The 16,984-nt window shown below is 48.1% G+C and overlaps 1 protein-coding gene across 1 annotated transcript in view; it reads left to right on the forward strand.

Annotated features, from left to right (window-relative positions):
* Positions 1 to 16,984, forward strand: part of FBRSL1 (fibrosin like 1) — a gene marked incomplete at its 5' end in the record, with an annotated part of 531,620 nt that overhangs the window by 415,513 nt on the left and 99,123 nt on the right. The window contains one exon of the mRNA XM_080629043.1: positions 16,589 to 16,642. Within this exon, the coding sequence (XP_080485169.1) occupies positions 16,589 to 16,642 (54 nt within the window). The remainder of the gene's footprint in view (positions 1 to 16,588; positions 16,643 to 16,984) is intronic.

Raw genomic sequence — 16,984 nt, forward strand, 5'->3', positions numbered from 1 at the left:
TGATTGCCAAGGCAGAGACGCACCGCTCAGGAGGGTGCAGCACTGGGGAACTTGTGTCACGGGGGGGAATTGGCACCATTGTTCCCTTTCTTCTGCCTGGCAAAATATCCCCCCCCCCCCGCCCTGAGCCAGAAGGAGGTTCTGTGAATGGAGAAAAATTATGCAGCAGGAGCTGATGCTGGTTTGGGCTTATCCCCCCTGCCCTTGGCTGCTGGGCAGCCCAGAGCACTGGGGATACCCTCCAGGGCTGTACCTGCTGCTGGGGGAAAGAGGCTCCGGCTGTGCCCTGCACCCCGGCCCGCTGCTGAGCTCCCCCGGCATCCTGCACGACCCCGCAGGTAACATGCTGTCAGCGCAGGAGCCCCGCAGCCGCTCGGGCAGATGCTGCGAGCGGGCAGCCTGGAGCCTCACATCCGTAATTGGCTCCCTGCAGCGCCGCGGCTCCCACTTCAGCCACGATCTCCCTAGGAGACTGCAGCACCGTCCCTGCCGCCGTGCCCTGACGGCCCATGGGCAGCCCGGGTATGGACAGTGCATTAAATCACCCCAGTGTGTGAGGCACTGACAGCCTCCAGTAGAAGTATGTAGATTCCACGTTGTGTCTGCTGCTTTCCTGCCCGTGCTCCTCCTGCACTGCGAGGGAATGGTGGTGCTCCTCCAAGCTGTCGAATTTGTGGCTGATTTCTGGAAATGTCAGTGCATGTAGGGCATTATCTTCAGGGAATTGTTGTTGCTTGCTCCCTGTTCCCCACAATCATTCCTTTTCTCCTAGAAATGTTTCAAAGCTGTGCTGTTCTGCAGTTGAAATTCGCCGTGGCTCTTGGAGCTCCTTGGGATGCAGAGAAGCAGGTTTCTGCCCAGCTGACAGGCTTTCTCCACAGCTCTAACCATTGCATTCAGAGAGGGACACAGAAGTAGAACCATATTGTAAAGATGAACCAATGGCAAAATTCCAAAACCGACAATCCTTGAGTTTGGAGAGCTCAGGATCGAGACCCCATTTTGTGGCAGGGCCTGAATCTTAAACAGACTGAGCCAAAAAACATGTGAGCCGAGAGGTTTGGTCCTCGGGTGAGGGGAGATGCTAGTTCAGACCCAGAGTTCAGGGGTGAGACCTCCCATGCCCCATGGCATTGTACCATAACGCAGAGCTTGCAGAATCCCGTGGTCGGGATGGATATTTTAGGTGAAGTGTGTGTGAGTGGAGGATCAATACCATATGGCATGTGTGTTAAAATAAAAACATGCGTGCACTCACAGCTCTATTTGCTATATTCCACACGAAAGTAGTTATTTTTTTTTATTGGGAAAATTGTTAGATTTGATGGTGGTATGTAATTAGTAGTTTGCCAGCAATAATTACAGGGCTGTGCTCCAGAATAAATGATGTAGCATTCCTGTGCCTATAATATGGTACACCACAAAATAGGAGTTGGAAAATTGCAACATTGCTGGATCATCATATATCTGACATGTTGAAGGGGTTTTTTTTTTGCTCTGATAGTTTATGAAAAATAGTAAGATTGGTGCACTGTGAACCAAAAGGCTTTCTTTGTTAAATTAACCACAATTGCAACCACAAATTATGGCTTCACAAACTATAGATTTAAGACTGGCTTTTCATAAATAGAGCTTCTTTGTGTTTTAACAAAACATACATAAAAGAACAGAGCTGTACACTGATGCCAAAGTAGCACTTTCAAAATTATCAGCTCATTCAAGCTTTTGGAATACAATCATATTTGTTTTAAGTTTAATATCCAGGAAAGGAATTCACAGAAATCCCATCAGCTTAACACAGTTCTAATGTCATTTCTGTGTGCCTTAATGAAATAATACCAAGATAGAGGCCTTCAAAAGATAGGTTTATATGCATTTGAAAGTTCATATACATTTGAAAGTTTCATTTATGTAAGTGAATAATTGGTCACTAAGTGTCTAAGCAAAGGGTCTGCAATAGGAAACACGACGGGAAAATCCTGGTGTGGATTTTACACATACCATGACCATATATGCGAAAGACCCAAGTCTTTCAAAGCGGAGGAGTTATGCCAGTTTCCACCAAAGGCAAATTTGCCCAGAAAGAGTCTCCTCCAACACTGGATGATTGCTGTACATCTCTCCAAGTTTTAAAATAACCTACAGATTATTGGCATGCTCATCCCAATTTTGAAAGGCATACTTTTGGCAGCAGCAGGCTGAGGAGGGCCATGTGTTAACATCCTGGTTTAGCAATATGTATTCCCACATGCTAAGCTCTCGTACAAATGCAGTTTTTATTGCTGTTGACTTCAAACAAAGATGCTTTGACATCTAAAGTTGTATATGTTACAGATGCAATGCCTAACCATACTCATGCTGTATATTTTAGGATGAGCTGGCTGTGGTCCCAATTATACAATCAAGTATAAACACTCCTAGGATACAGGGCCCCATACGGAGAGTCACTTATCTTTGTTGTGCTGTGTAGTACTGCACTATAACATCTTGCCATGTCTGATATTTTGTTCTCCAGCTCATTTGCACATTGTTGCTTAACACAATATATAAATAACATCTCGGAGCAGGCAACATTGCTTGTTTCTGGATGTGGAACCAGTATCGTTAGCGTATCACTTAAGTCGCTCCCAAATCCACGGTGTGAGTGTTGCCCATGCAGGGTAGCAGGCTGTGCCTTACTTTCCCATTCTGTATTTTCTCATCCTTACACTAACAGTGAGGAGGAGGATAATAATCCAGTCAGGAAGCATTTCTAAGGGGAAAAAAAAAAGTGTATTTATTGGCCAAAATCTTTTCTACCAAGCACAGAAACTGCAGTTTAAGGCCTGGTATTTTGAAATAATGGTTGGTGGTTGGCTGCTCAGCTTTGCAGAAATAGCTTGTTTTTCTGGGAAAAATCCTTAGAAAGTTGAGTAAATCCTCCTCCTGCTTCCCAGGCTGTCCTCAGAAGGAAAACAGAGTTCTGCTTTACCTCTGCACTCATCTTTATGAGAGCCCTAAGCCTGTAAGGGCCAGCTGGGGCTATCTTCTTCATAAATTTCCAGTTTTGTCCTGACTGCTGGAATAGCTGGGTACTTCGGGTGGGTGGAAGTTACGCACCCACTTTCGCTTCGATTCATCTGCTGTTTATTCTGTTTAGACTTTCCCCAACAATAGAAGTCCTGCCACTCCTTTCATTTGCATCCAGGAGACAGTTGAGCCGGCACTTCTGAGGTGTGGGAGCACCCTCTTCCCGCTCAGCAGCATCCCTTTGGGGCCCTGTTTGCAGGCTGCCTGCATGGGGGGTGGCCAGGAAGGAGGTCCCACAGGGCTATGGGGAGCTGGGGAGCCCTGGGGACTGCCTCACACTGGTGACCACGTTTGGCAGGAGTCCTGAAGACAAGTCTCGCCATCTCCTTGTGTCTAACTGGATTTGTGTGTGAGGTTTTCACTCCTGTAGCTGGCAGCGTGTACAGGAGTTCTTGTAACAATAATTAGCTGTAAACATTTTGCATCTAATTCTGAAAGGTTACTTCAAAGAAACATTTCTTCATATCGCTTGGGATCCTTTCTTCTGTTGAAATACACATTCATGAGTGAAGTAGTGCAATTACAAGGATGTTTAGAGAATCACAAAGGTATTTATTCTTGTCCTGGCTAGTTTATAGTAGCAAAAATTGCAAGTGGAAAGGCTAAGAAAATGTATTCTAAAAACAAATGTGTAATTGTTTTGTTGAGAGTTAGAGTCAACAGTGTTTATTCATGAGGCTTCGCTGCCCCAGGCGAGAGCAATCAGACTGGAGGTACCACCTCCTGTATCCTTGTTCTCTTTAATTGGAGCCATAGCCTTGGATGCCCTGAGGCGAAGGGCCGTCTCTAACTGTGTTCTGTTCGGTTCATGAACATTTGAAAGTGCAGTGGAAAAAAACATTCTTTTGTTTAGACAGTTTCAGGCTTCCCCTCCCTTTTCTGTTCAGCAAGTGAAAATTGTATGTCGAAATTAAGCTCTTGAGCAGCTATAGATTTTGCATGTAATGTGATACTCCAATGGCCAAAGAGTTCTGCAGTGTTATTAGGATGGGAGCAGAGCTGTGCATCACCAGCACTCAGGGATGGAGAGCTCAGCCTCACTGTCTGCATTCAGGCCCGGGGCTCCTGGTGTCCAGCAGCTCCCGGTGTCCAGCAGGCTAGAACGCCACGCTGGCTCCCAGCACCTTCTCTTTAGGCGAATCAAAGCATATCTTAACAGTCTCCCTGCAAATTCCTGTGTCACTCTATTTCTGGTTTTAGGCCCTGGTGAGGGTACCAGGCGCAGCTACCAGCCTAGAGACAGACTCAATGCAAGATTCAGTAAAACTTCTCTCTGGCTGCCTCGCAGCGGAAGTCCAGGTGAGGCACGCAGTGCAGGAGGCGGCTGGCGTCTCTTATGGAATCTAGCCCTGAGTTTATCCAAGCTCTTCCTGAGTGTTTTTCTACTCTCCCTACTGTAAAATCCTGATTTCCTCGTGACATCTTTATGCAAGCGCTATGGTTAAGTGCTTTCTTCTCCTATTGTTAGCCCTGCCAGTCTCAAACTGCTTGAAGCCTTTAGCTCCAAAACAAGTAGCATGGTCCGGCTTGGACTGTGAGGAGAGTTTTCCATGCTCTCTTCCGAGCACCAGTCAGGTCAGATGGAGGCCTGTCTGGAGGGAAGGCTCTCCCCTTGGGATAGACAATGCTGGTAGAGCGGCTGGCTGTGATCCTGCTGCCTTGAATCAGATCTGAGTAAAAGCGATAGCCACAGCCTATCTTATCTCATCTTGTCTCTCTGCGAGTGCTCACACTGTCCCCACACCCTGGTATCCCAGCGTCTTCAAGAGATCAGTTCAAGCTTGGTATGGAGTCCCTTGTGTGGCCTTCTCACACTGTGCGTAAGGTGGTGGTGGTCAGATAGCATCTTCAAAAGATGAGAAAACAAGAATACACCGCATCTAAGCTTCACCTTCACAGTGCCCCAGCCCACGCCTGGCCACGCTGCTCCGAGGGGAGAGTTCAAGCAAGGAGCTCCCAACATTGACATCGTGGTTTGCACATTCAAGGACTGAAGCAAGAACACTAAATAAGCATCCGAGATTGCACCCTGCCTGCTCCACTCATCCCTCCATTCCCTGCTTTCCTGGAAGGGTATTAGGTGGTTTCTGCTCCTTTAGGTTTCCTCTGCCCCACTTCAAGCCAGCTTTGTCTCCTGTAGTGTTCACTGTAGTTGGAGGTAGGTAAGAAAGCAAAGAGACAGTGTGACAGGTGATGGATGGGATGGGTGGAGTGCTTGGTCTGGGACCGCTCATGGTGACTAGTTGCTGGTGTTTCCTCCTCTCATAGGTGAATGTGAATGGCGGTTTTGAACTCTTCAAGAGCTCTTCCGGGGCAATGGCCTTTTGCCACATTTTGAGACAAAGTTACCGAGTAGTTTACCAGATCCCCCCAGTTTTCTAGGATATCACTCCAGTCATATTTTCACTGCAACAAATACCAAGGCTTTAAGAGGCACATATTTATTTAGTAATTCCATGCAGCTGGCAAGGGTTAAGAGCCATCTCTGGATGATAGCGGTTCTAGTGAAAAGTATGTCATAGCTCTGGAGACTTTATCTAAATACTCACATGCTTTGTGGTACGCAGGTTTCAGATTTGAGTTATTAGTTTTAAACTCCTGGTCTTCTTAGGAAAACACCTCTCTGTCCATCCCATTTCACTGCCCCTGAACCAAGGTTGGACTGTCTAGAGGATGGCATAATATCTGCTGTGTGTTTGCCTTGATGAATGGCTAATTCCCAGTTGGATCGTGGGGGTTTGCTGAGCACTGGGGCCAGCAGGCTCCTTGGCTTCCTTGCCGAGAGTATTTGTTTAAATGCAGCAAGTCCTTTCTCCAATGTTGTCTTTGCAAAATCTGGAGGGGTGAGCCTTTTGATGTTTGTATTTACAGTGTTTTCACATCTGGATGTCATTTGTGACACAGGCTCTCCTCCTTTTTCTATCCCTGTGTCTTCCTGTAAAATTCATTTTGAACATACAAGCTCATGTGGCTTTAATGTGTAGTAGTCGGCCAATGTATTTAGCAGGCCTGTAGTAGGCCAATAAAGAGGTACCTTGGGTCATGCTGTGCGCTCTTGTAAATTTATCCCGAATTAACCCTGATTGGCATCCAGCTCCCCTGCTGTAGAGATACAGATGTGCGCGCTCTCCAACATCTGCTGTTTCATGAGAAGCTGTGCCATAAATCCATGAGCCCCAGTGACCTGGAATCTGAGCTGAGGCTTTGGGGATGCTTTTGCTTCTGCACTTCATGGTCAGGAGAGCTCACAGGACAGGTACCTGCAAGATGCAGGTGGCAGTGCTGCTGGTGGAAGGGCAAGCTCTGTCCTTGTGTTTTCACATGAAAACCCTGTCGGTGTTGCAGGAGGGTGTTCTTCTCCCTGAGCAACACTGAGATATGGCCTCCAGCACAGATCCTTCTTGTGGCTCTCCTTTCCGTGCTAGTGGTTTGAATATCCTCGTCCAACAGGTTTCTTTGGGGCTTTTATTAATTCAGCTTCATCTTTTAAAATGCAAACTTGGGCATGGCAGAGCAGGCTCCTTCATCTGCCTTTACTTGCAGAGGAGAGCAGGGGAAGGAGATCAGAGCAGGCAGTGTGTCGCTGCAGTCCTGCAGGCAGCCTGGATGCAAGAGTAAAAACATAGCCATCAATTTCTAAATGTCAGCAGAGATCCCCTGGAAATTATTTATTGCATCTGCTGTCGTATTTAATGATTTAACAATATACTAATAATCATAATATATTAACTTTGTGTAGTGATATACCAATCAATATAAAATAATGAACACATCTAATGGGTTTAATAGTATACAGATGTTTACTGCCGTTCTCCCCGAAGGTTTTCATGCAGCTCTTCAAGGCCGTGCTCAGGCTGCAGTGCTGGGGCTATGCCGGCTGCTAGTGAGTGCAGGGTCACCGCAGGGAGCAATGTGGCCATTGATCAACCCTTTAAAGCACCTATGAATCACCACAGTGGTGATTGTATGAAATGTACCTACTAACAACTGCTTTGCAATGTAAAGGTTAATCACGATTAAACATTTCCTTTGGTTTTCTTCTATCCTTCCACCCGGATCCAAACCCGCAGAGGTCCAAATGCATGTCAGGGACGCTGGAGGCTGCAACCAGCATAGAAGGCAAAGGTGCCCAACCTCAGTCCACCAGAAGGACCGGGTGGGTCCGGCAGCGTGCGCACACGTCTGTGTGTTCAGAGAGCACAAACACGCTCTGTGCACTTGTGGGGGCCGTGTGCACCAACTGCACAGAGCTGCAGACTGTGCACACAAACAGCGGCCTGTGCGCACACGCTCTGTGCACACACGCACACTGTGCACACAGGCACCACACACACACCATGCACACACCATCACCATGAGGGCACAGATAGCGGCTGTGTGCACGCACACACCAGTGATGCACACACACCATGAACACACACTGTGCATAACACCCAAGCCGCACACATCGATACAGATGCCATGCGTGCACACACCACGTGCACACAGACGCGCACATATAAATTGCATGCATGAGCCAGGCACATGCTGACTGTGCACACGGACACAGCTTGTGCACAGACTGCACAGAGCTATAGACCATGCACACACACACACATTGCACACACAGTGTGCGCACACTCGTTGTACACATGTTCGTGCACACACACACGCACACACATGTACACGCACACACATGTACACGCACACACATGTACACACACACACATGTACACGCACACGTGCACACGCGCGCGCCTTCTCCCCCGCCTGCCACCAGCTCCGGGTGCGCGCGCGCGCCCCGCGCCCGCCGCCTCGACGGCGGGTCCCGCGCGTGCCCCGCTGCGGGGCGGGGCGGGCGCGCGCGCGGCGGGGATCGGCGTCTCGCGGGTGGATTGGTCTGGCCTGGCGGCGGGCGGGCGCGGGGCGGGCGGCGCTGGGCGCGGAGCAGTCGCGCCGCGGAGCGCCCGAGGAGCGGCACCGCCGTGGCGGAGCGGAGCCGAGCGGGTGTTCCTCGTCCATGTGTGGGAATAATGGTTACCGAGGCGTGAGCCGCAGCGAGAGCGAGACACCCGCCGCCGGGGGAAGCCCCTGCATGGGGCCGGGCTGGGGCTGCCTGCGGGGCTGAGCTTTCCCCCTCTCCCTCGTCGGATGCCGGCCGGAGCCGCCTGGGTCGCTTCTTTTGCTGGTTTCTTTTTTTATTCTTTTTTCTTCTTTTTTTTTCCCCCCTCCTTTTTTTTTTTTTTTTTTTTTTTGGTGTGTCCGTGGGCTTTTCGGCCCCCCCCCCCCACTTGTTTTCGGCCCCGCCGCGGCCCCGCGGGTGATGGACCCGTAGCGCCGTCTGCGCGGCTCCTCCGGGGCTGACCGGGCGGCGGGGACGCGGCCCGCCGGGCGCGAACTTCGAGCCCTGGGTTCGGCCGGCCGGGGGGAAAGAAAAGAACAGGGGGGAAGAAAAGAAGGGGATAAAGAAAGGTGAAGAGACGCGCTGCCTGCACGCCGCGGAGAAGCGAAGGAGCAGCAGCGAGCGGCGGAGGACTGCGGCGGGGGCCGGCGGGACCCCTGGGGCACCTCCGGGCCGGGAGCCGCGTTGTGCCGCTGCAGGGGGGCCCCGAGCGGCTCCGCTCCGCGCCGCGCCCGCGGGGGCCGCCCGGTCTCACCCCGTGGATCGTCCCGCGGGGGTCCGGCTCGCCGGCGGGGCTCGCCATGGTCTGCGCGCCGCGGGGTAAGTACCGGCGGGGCGGGTGGTATCGGCGCGCTGTTTCCTCCATACCCGGAGCCTCGTTGCGCTGCGGGGCAGCGCTTTTCGGTCGGTCTGCGGAAGCCGGGGAGCTGGGCGGCTTCGGGGGCAGACGGGAGAAGGAAATCGCCGCGCTTTCCGCCGGTGCGATCGCTGGGTGCGTGCGGGGCTTTTTGTCTGTTTCTTTTTCTTGTGCCATTTTCGGTGCAGCCGACGAGGTGGTTTGGTTTTTCCGGCTGCGCCGTTTGCTCGGTACCCTCCTCCCCTGCCCAGCCCCGTCTGCTTTCGGGGCCGGTTCATGTCCCTTTCTGCCGGGGGTGGGGGGGATGTTGGGGTGCGGCGGGGCGAAGCGCAGAGAGGCAGAAACCGGTCGTTACCCGTTGCCGGAGGCGAACCGAGGAGCTCTGCTTACGGAATTATGGAGAAGGATTGTTCTGGGGGGAGATTGGGTGTGTTTGAATTAAATAACATAATAAAACAGAGCCGCAGCAGCGGGGAGCTGCCGGGATGCGCTGCGCTCCCAAGCTGCTTTTTTTTTTCACCCCATTTCGCACATTCCTCCAGTGCGACCGCATCCCGCTTCCCGCCCCCACTTCCAGGAGGTTATACACGCACAAAACTAATAGCGATTGAACCGCTGCCTCCGTCAGGGGACCGAGAGCCGCGGCCAGGGCGAGACACCCCCCGCTCCGGTACCCCCGCGCCGTGCGGACCCGGTTTCCCCCCCCCGGTGACCGCTGCCCGTCAGTGCTCCTCTTCGGCAGAACGCGGCGGTTCGGCTCCTTGGGTTGCTCTCTGAGCAGGCGGAGCTGTACCGGGGCTGCCGAGCGAGGACAGCGTTAGGTCCGGCATTGCTGGCGATCAAAACCGGTGACAAACTCGCAGATCTGTAGCCGGCGATTTAACCCCTTCGGAGCCGGCCCGAGCGCCATCTGCGCACAAAGAAATAACAACTCTTAACGTGGTTTTCGTGCGTTATTTTCTCCGTGTGCCTTTCGGCCTGAGAGCTGCCCCGTCCTCCTCCCTGCCTGGCAGACGGTGCTGGAGGCGTTGCTGCTGTGCCCCTCTGCCCAGCTCCAGAGAAAAATTTAATCCAATTAAGAAACTAAACCTTGCGTGTTTAAAGTGACATATTTGAAAGGGGAAAGGGGGGATGAAAGCAGATTTCCAGATCATTGGTTAGCCAAAGATGGTTTGGAAGAAGAGCTCAGGAATAAGGGGAAGGCAAGAGGGACCTTTTTAAATGGCAAAGGCTTGTACGTCTCTCTGGAATTTAAACCGGTTTTTAGGCTTGTAAAATCTTCTTGAAGTTGCGTATTTATCTCGGGAGGCTGCTTGCGAGCTAATCTTCTCAAGGCATGTCCTGATTTTTTTGTAACATTACAGTATCTGAGGTCCTTTTAACCTAATTCTGTAACAAAGATAATTTCTTGTTATGTAAGTTACTGTTCTGAGTGATTGCTTTGGGTCTTGGAGATCGTCCTTAACCGCTCTCCCCTGCGCCGCCGAAACTGGAATTGTTTACTTCGTTATCGATTCTTGACAGAAAGCCTCACTCAGCTGGGAAAGGCTGCTGAGGTATTACAGGAAAACAGCCTCCCATTCTTCTTTCTAGAGAGTTAAATCTCTGGTCATCCCTGATCAGAGGTGTATGTTTATGTATAAATCCGATTTTCCCCACATACAGACTTACAAGGGCGAGCTGCTTGATTTATACACACAGCATTAACTTCCTACAAGTGGCAGACTTGCAAAGCTCTCCAAGAATTTTCTTCTTTGCTGAACAGGGTTCCTTCAAACTGCCCTGTGCTAAAGCCAAAAGGCACTAGCTCGAGCTGCCGGATCCTCTTTTCCAGAGGAGATTAATGGCATAAAACAAGCAGGCAGCATTTTATGTAGCTGGATACTGAGTTTTTGCTGGTACAGAGTGATTTTAAATTGGAAGGTGGGTTATTCCGAGTGAAACCTGAAGCCTTGTTTATCGGAGAGTGGCACTCTGTTCTCATAAATAAATATAGGAGCAAAATACATCCTAGTATTACTCTGTCAGGACACGCAGGCATGTTGGACCTTGTGGCCTGGGCTGACTGAATCGAATAGTGGTGTCACAAGTAGCTCTTGCCTTTTTAAGTTAAAGAAGGGATTGGAGTGTGCTTCAAATTCCAGTGATAAACTACAGATATTTAGCAGTAGTTGATATTTATTTTGCAATTTAAAGTGTTAACTTTTGGTAAGGGGTGCAAATACCAGTGTTTGCTGTTGTTGCTTTTTAAACTAAGAACTGTTAAGATGTTTAGTGGTGAGATGTTGACAAAAGTGGCAATGAAGAGGGCTGCATTCTTCAGTGACCCCTGTGCTGCACTGCTTTGGGAAAGCACAGATGTGTATGTCATTTTCTGCCTTAAATCTTGTATTTCTTCTTTTTTCCTTGGCTCCCAGCATCCTTGTGTCAAGTGACCCATAATAGCTAGGGATTGTGCTGTCTGGATACATTTGAATATGAAGCAGTCTTTTGAAGGCCATTATGGAAGACATAGGCAAGTCAAATTGTTTGTATCATTGGAATAGGAAATGTAACCTGGTTAATGACTTGATGAATTTACAAGATCTGAAGTCAAGCAGGTATAAGAACGCTTTGCTCCTCACTTAATAGCATGTTCGAGCAAAGATTGGCATTCTGCATCAGAAATGGAAATTTTAGGGCTTCTTGCAGCCTTTTATTCTTTTGAATAAGATGGAAATTCTGCACTAGATAAAGAAAACATATGGTTTTACCAGGAATTATTTCCTACACTGATCAATTACCAGGAGATATAATGAGAAATATACTCCTTAGGGAGAGTAAGGAGGGATTGCCATTACATAATATCCCCTGGGAGAATTTCTGTATCGCGTAATGAGGTTGGTGATGGAGCATTTGGGGAAAATGCCTATGGATAGGAATTTTTTCTTCAGATTTCCATAAGGAAAACATATTACTGAAAAATAGGCTTGTTAAACATAGTACTGATATATTAGTAGGTGGGTGCTTTGCCTTTACACACATTTCTTTTGTTCTCATAACTACTATGTAAGAGATGAGGCAACCATAAGATTAAAACGTCTGCAAAATGAGAGATGCTAGTGAATAATTCCCTTACTTATTTAACACCAAGGGTAAACCATTAAGGGCTTATGTTCTGTTCTAGGCTGTGTTAAATTATTTCTGTTTCTTTATTGAAAATAGGTCCTAAGGACAAGAAAATCTCTAGTCTTAATGGTGTAAACACAAACGACCTTATCCTCATGCTGGTGCAAATAAAATACATAGAAATGCGTATACGTGATACTGTGGATTCAATAAAACTTGGTAGCTGGATACGTGTTTTCAGAGTCCTTGCAATAGCTGAAGGGTTGCCTAGGAGCTGGCTGTCAGGTGGAGAAGAAAGCACTTTAAAATGACTTAAAACACAGCCTTAACTTCTTTAGTAGCAGTTGCTTTAAACAGGAAAAGAATTCATCCCCACACACCTGCCCTTCACCGTGTTTCACACTCAGAGCCGAGTGGTTAGCGCTGAACTGTTCAGGCACAGTGGTGTTAAAACCAACAGAGGAAAAGGTGAACAGCCTTAACACCTCTGTCACTGCTGGGGAATTTGCCTAATTGGAGCTGCTCCTTTAAAACCCTTGTGCTGGTGACTCGGGTGATTCTTGTCCAGCTTTTGGCCCTCGAGTTAGGGATGCGTGGGTTTCTCTGAACGTGACCCTCGGGCAGGTTCCAGCAGTCGGGATGGTGCAGGGACCCCTGAGGAAGGCTCTGGAGAGGTAGGCAGTCTGCACCGCTGTCTCTTCATAAGGAAGTTGGAGGTGCAGTGGCTATTCTCAAGTCCTGGCCTTGATTTCAGTGTTTCATTGATAATATTTCATAGTATTCCGTGTGCCACCTCGTGGCTGCGGGGACACATTGCAGCCCGGAGGGATGCCTGGTACCCGTTTTGGGGTGGTCTTGGTGGTTTTGCTTTGTGTCAGTTATCTGTTCTGGTTCACCTAACAGTGACTCAGTTGGAAATGCAAACCAGAGTGGTGGCCAGTCGCTGCTGACCACTGTGTGGCTTTCAAAGTTTGTGGTAGGGCTTGGCTTTCCAAAAAGGCGGAAAATGGTGCTGGATTTAAGCACTGAGGGTGGAATCAGTGATGTTTCTGTGCTCTGTAGAAATGGTTGCCATCAAGGGAACTGAAAACTGTGACTGATACTGGTGGAAGGGCTTGACTGTAGGTGGTGACACCAGGGTGGACGTCTTCCCTGCTGCCCCAGCCCCTTACCCTGCCAGAGCTTTACAAACAGTGATCCCTGCATTAACCACCGCACAGGCGGGATTTAGCACGAGAGCATCTCTCAAGGTAGCTAATGTCATTTCAAACTGTAAGAATGGCAACCTGTGATTGCTGGTTCTTCTAAACCTAAACTAGAATGGTGCTGTTGACATGGATGTAGAAAAATAGGCTCTCCAGAACATCCATCTGTACCTTATATGGCTGCATTGAAAGGGTGAATGATTAAAAAAAGTGTATTCTTTAATACTATAAAAATAAAGCTGGCTTTCTGGTGGGTGGTAGGAGAAGTGTTAGAGTTTACATGAGGGCAGCATTTCAAGGTGGCTGTTTGTGCTGTTACCAAAGATATTTCTAGCTTGCTTACAAAATGAGATTTTTTAGAAATACTTTTAATTTTGAAAGCACTCAGCCTGGCTTCTGGTGGAAAGAATGTTGCCATGGAAGATAGCTACAAGCTTTTTAATACTGAGTCAAAGCAAGCTGTGTACGTTGTTTGCAATAGTGTTGTTATCAGGGGTAAAAAACATCTGTATGTGGATGCTGGTTCTGCAGTAACTGCTGTACCAAAGATGAATCAGGGACATAATGGGTATACATTTTGGTTTTTTTTTTCCCCATGGATTAATCAACAATAGAAAGCCATGTGGCTATTAAGATACCCGCAAGTAGATCCTTACTCCAGAGCTGTAGGTTATAAAGTTATAGCCTGCCTTCAAAATGGTTGGAAATCTGTCATAAATATCTCCTTACCACATACCTCCTATCTGCCTGGATGATTGGCTCTCTAGCAAAGCCTTACGTAGAGGGTGTACTGTAATCCTTTTACGTTACTACTTCAGTGCAGATTACACAGCAAGAAATAATTAGGAGATTAATTTTCACCTGTCACTGCCAATAATAGATAACCTTGATACAGTGACAGGGCGAGGAATTTGGGGAGTGGAGAAGCTGTTAACCCTGTAGTGATTGCTGCGGGGACCAGCCAGAAAATGGTTGCCAGAACATGACCTCCCTGCTCGCTGTCAGCGAGGGGAGAGACGTGTTCATCCTCCCCCTTCCCCGTCTCCCGCGGATGCCGTGCCTCTTCCCGCAGCCTGCGCTGTGGAATCCGCTCTGTGCCGCAGTGGTGCCACACGCGCCTCGTGCTAATCAGCCCCAAGCAGGCGTCGGAGACCTTTGTAGCCTCGTCTTTTAATTCCAATGCAGTTCTGTTGCTTTTCGTGCTTTCCATTCCCAACCTGACTGGTATTCCTAGCCTGCGAGGGAAGGGAGCAAACTAATGAAGATGGCTTCATTAGGCAGAGCGCAGTTTAGCCCTTGCTTCTCTCCAGCAAATGCAGCTGAAAAAACATCCCACAAGTAACTGTGCTTTTGGTCTTCAGAGAGGGCAAAGCTGAGGTGTTTCTCCTCCCTTTCAAAGCTAATTACTAGCTTGCATCAGGTGAGCCTAAACATAGCTTGTGCCCTAAGACAGGGAAGAAAACCCCCACCCTTCCCCTTCCACTTCTCTTGTAGTTCTTGCTTTTGTGCCTAAGTTGAAAACTACAATCTGTTGAAAACGTAATAGGAAACCAGCCTACAGAAAATACCATTATTCATATCATCATGAGCTCATTTATTTTATCTGCAATAGTAATGATAAGACAGACTGCTTGGCAATGCTGATAAGCTGAGAAATATCTTAGAGCTATTTGTAAAAGTTAAAGCAGATCTTGGTACTAAGAGATAGGGAAACTGATGAGCCTTTGGGCAATCTGCAGAGCTGAAAGCTAATAAAGATTTTAATAGGAAGGCCTCATTAGGATTAGGGAGAAGATCTGTTATCTGGGATTTACACAACACAAACACTGGGGCAACTTTAATTTTTGCTTTGTTCACTAAATAGTATTGCTGAATGTGAAGCCTTTTAACTCTGATCTGATCTCTTCGTACTTTCAAGGAGCCATCACTGCTGTTGGTTGAGGAAAGATGGAAGGGCAGTTTGTGTGGGAATATGTTTGCCACACGTGAGAAGTGCCAGACCCCATCATGTTCAGGGGGCAGTCACTTTCTGGAGGTGCAGAAATACAACTGTTTGCAGGTGCCTGGGTGGGGGGGTTCTCAGTAGCATCATTTTTCCTGTTGGGAATGGCATTTCTAATCTTTTGGCCCTGAAGAACATCTTTAGAAAGAAATTAACATATTGCTGTTGTGCTGGTTCTCTTGATGGTGAGACTGAAATCCTATTCCTGGACAGCTTGTCCGCCCATTCAGCCTCATGGGGTGCTGCTAACTCCCAGTTCCACAATGGTGGCTTTTTTGTTAGTTGTGATACCCACACGGATAAGACTATTTTAGCAGAGGAGCCGTCTGCAGTGCCACTGGAGCTGGTATAGTAGGAGTATGTGCCATGGGTGAGCTGATCAAATGGCTTGATAGTTAAACAACAGGACTGAGGTAGCACTGTGTGCTTTCTTGTGCCTGTGATGTACAGGACATTCTCTTTTTGAGGACCCTCAGTGTGTACCAACACCTATCTCATGGGTTTAGTGGCTTTATTCCTCATGTTGAACAAAGTATGTAAGGTGCATGTAGCTGCTGAAAAAGCATTAGCTTATCCAGGGCTTACAGATGTATTTAATATTTTTCCCAAGGACCATCCAAACTTTCTTTTGTGGTTGAACTGAATTGGAAAGCAGGAGAAGCCATGCTGGAACATTTTTTGGTTTGCTTTTGAGAACCAAGCATGTTGTAACCTGATTTTGCTAACCTGCAGTTTAAACCACTTTTACACACAGCCGATGAGATCTAGTTGAACCTTTAATGCAGATTAAGGGGTTTGGTAGGTGATATCCATGCTGGCTGTGAAAACCACGTGTGTGGCTACGTGTATGTTTGGGAGCTGTCTGATTTCTTCCTTGTGTGGAGCATCCACGAGTACAGGAGTCTCAGCTTCTCCCTGTTCTCATGGCACAGACCAACTCCTCTCCTGCTGGATCAGATAACCCGAGTTGTAACTACAGTAAGCATTGCTTCCATAGAAGAGTATGGTTTCCATGTTCTTGTATTTTCAGTTATCTTTAATATGACATAGCAGCCAAAAACCAAAAGGGAGCTCAGCACCGTGATCCACAGGGAAGTTTATTCCAGACAATAGTTTGAGTTCTGGTGGTTTAAACTGTTGGTTTCCTAGAGCCTACAGTAGACAGTGTAATGATAGATTTAACTCCAAGTATTTCATCTTCTGTGTGCTTAAGGTACTTGCTTTGTGGAGACAGATGGGCAGGCTGGCTCACCCACTGCCCGGGACATAAAACACATTCCTCCAAGCAGGCTGGTGTCAGTGCATTGCAGCTTGTTGGTAACAACTCACAGTTTATGTCAGCAAACCAGCGTGGCCTCCTAAAGAGCTAGCACTGTTTGCACGTAACATGTTGCTCCAGCAAGGCGTTTGAGAAGTTTCTAATACTTAATGTTTGATATGAATGAAACTTTTTGTTTTGTCTGTAGACCGCAACGGAACTGGAGCTGACTCGTATCAGGAGTGCCTTGATAACAAGCAAGGTATGAGATCAAGTCTCTCCAACATGGGCACTTGGGACTGATTTAGCTTTATTTCTTGCAGCTGAATTGGTTGCTGTCTCTGTGTCTCTCGCTTTGTCTCCCCTTTTTACTTTCTTTTTTTTCCCCTCCACTGTCTCCAAGCCAATTCACTGTTAACAGCTCCATGTCAGCTAACCTGTTAGCTCAGGGTCTCATTACACATTTGTGATAAGGCTTCTCATTTTTAGCACCCCAAACCTTCTGTTATTAAGGGAGGAAGTGGGAAGGTTGTAAAACAAAAGTAGCACGTGCTCTTGCTTGCAGCTATCTTCTTCCTTGAGCTTTAGTTGCACAGCCAAGCAG

The sequence above is a fragment of the Psittacula echo genome (assembly GCF_963264785.1).
Source record: "Psittacula echo genome assembly, chromosome: 13".
Lineage (NCBI taxonomy): Eukaryota > Metazoa > Chordata > Aves > Psittaciformes > Psittacidae > Psittacula > Psittacula echo.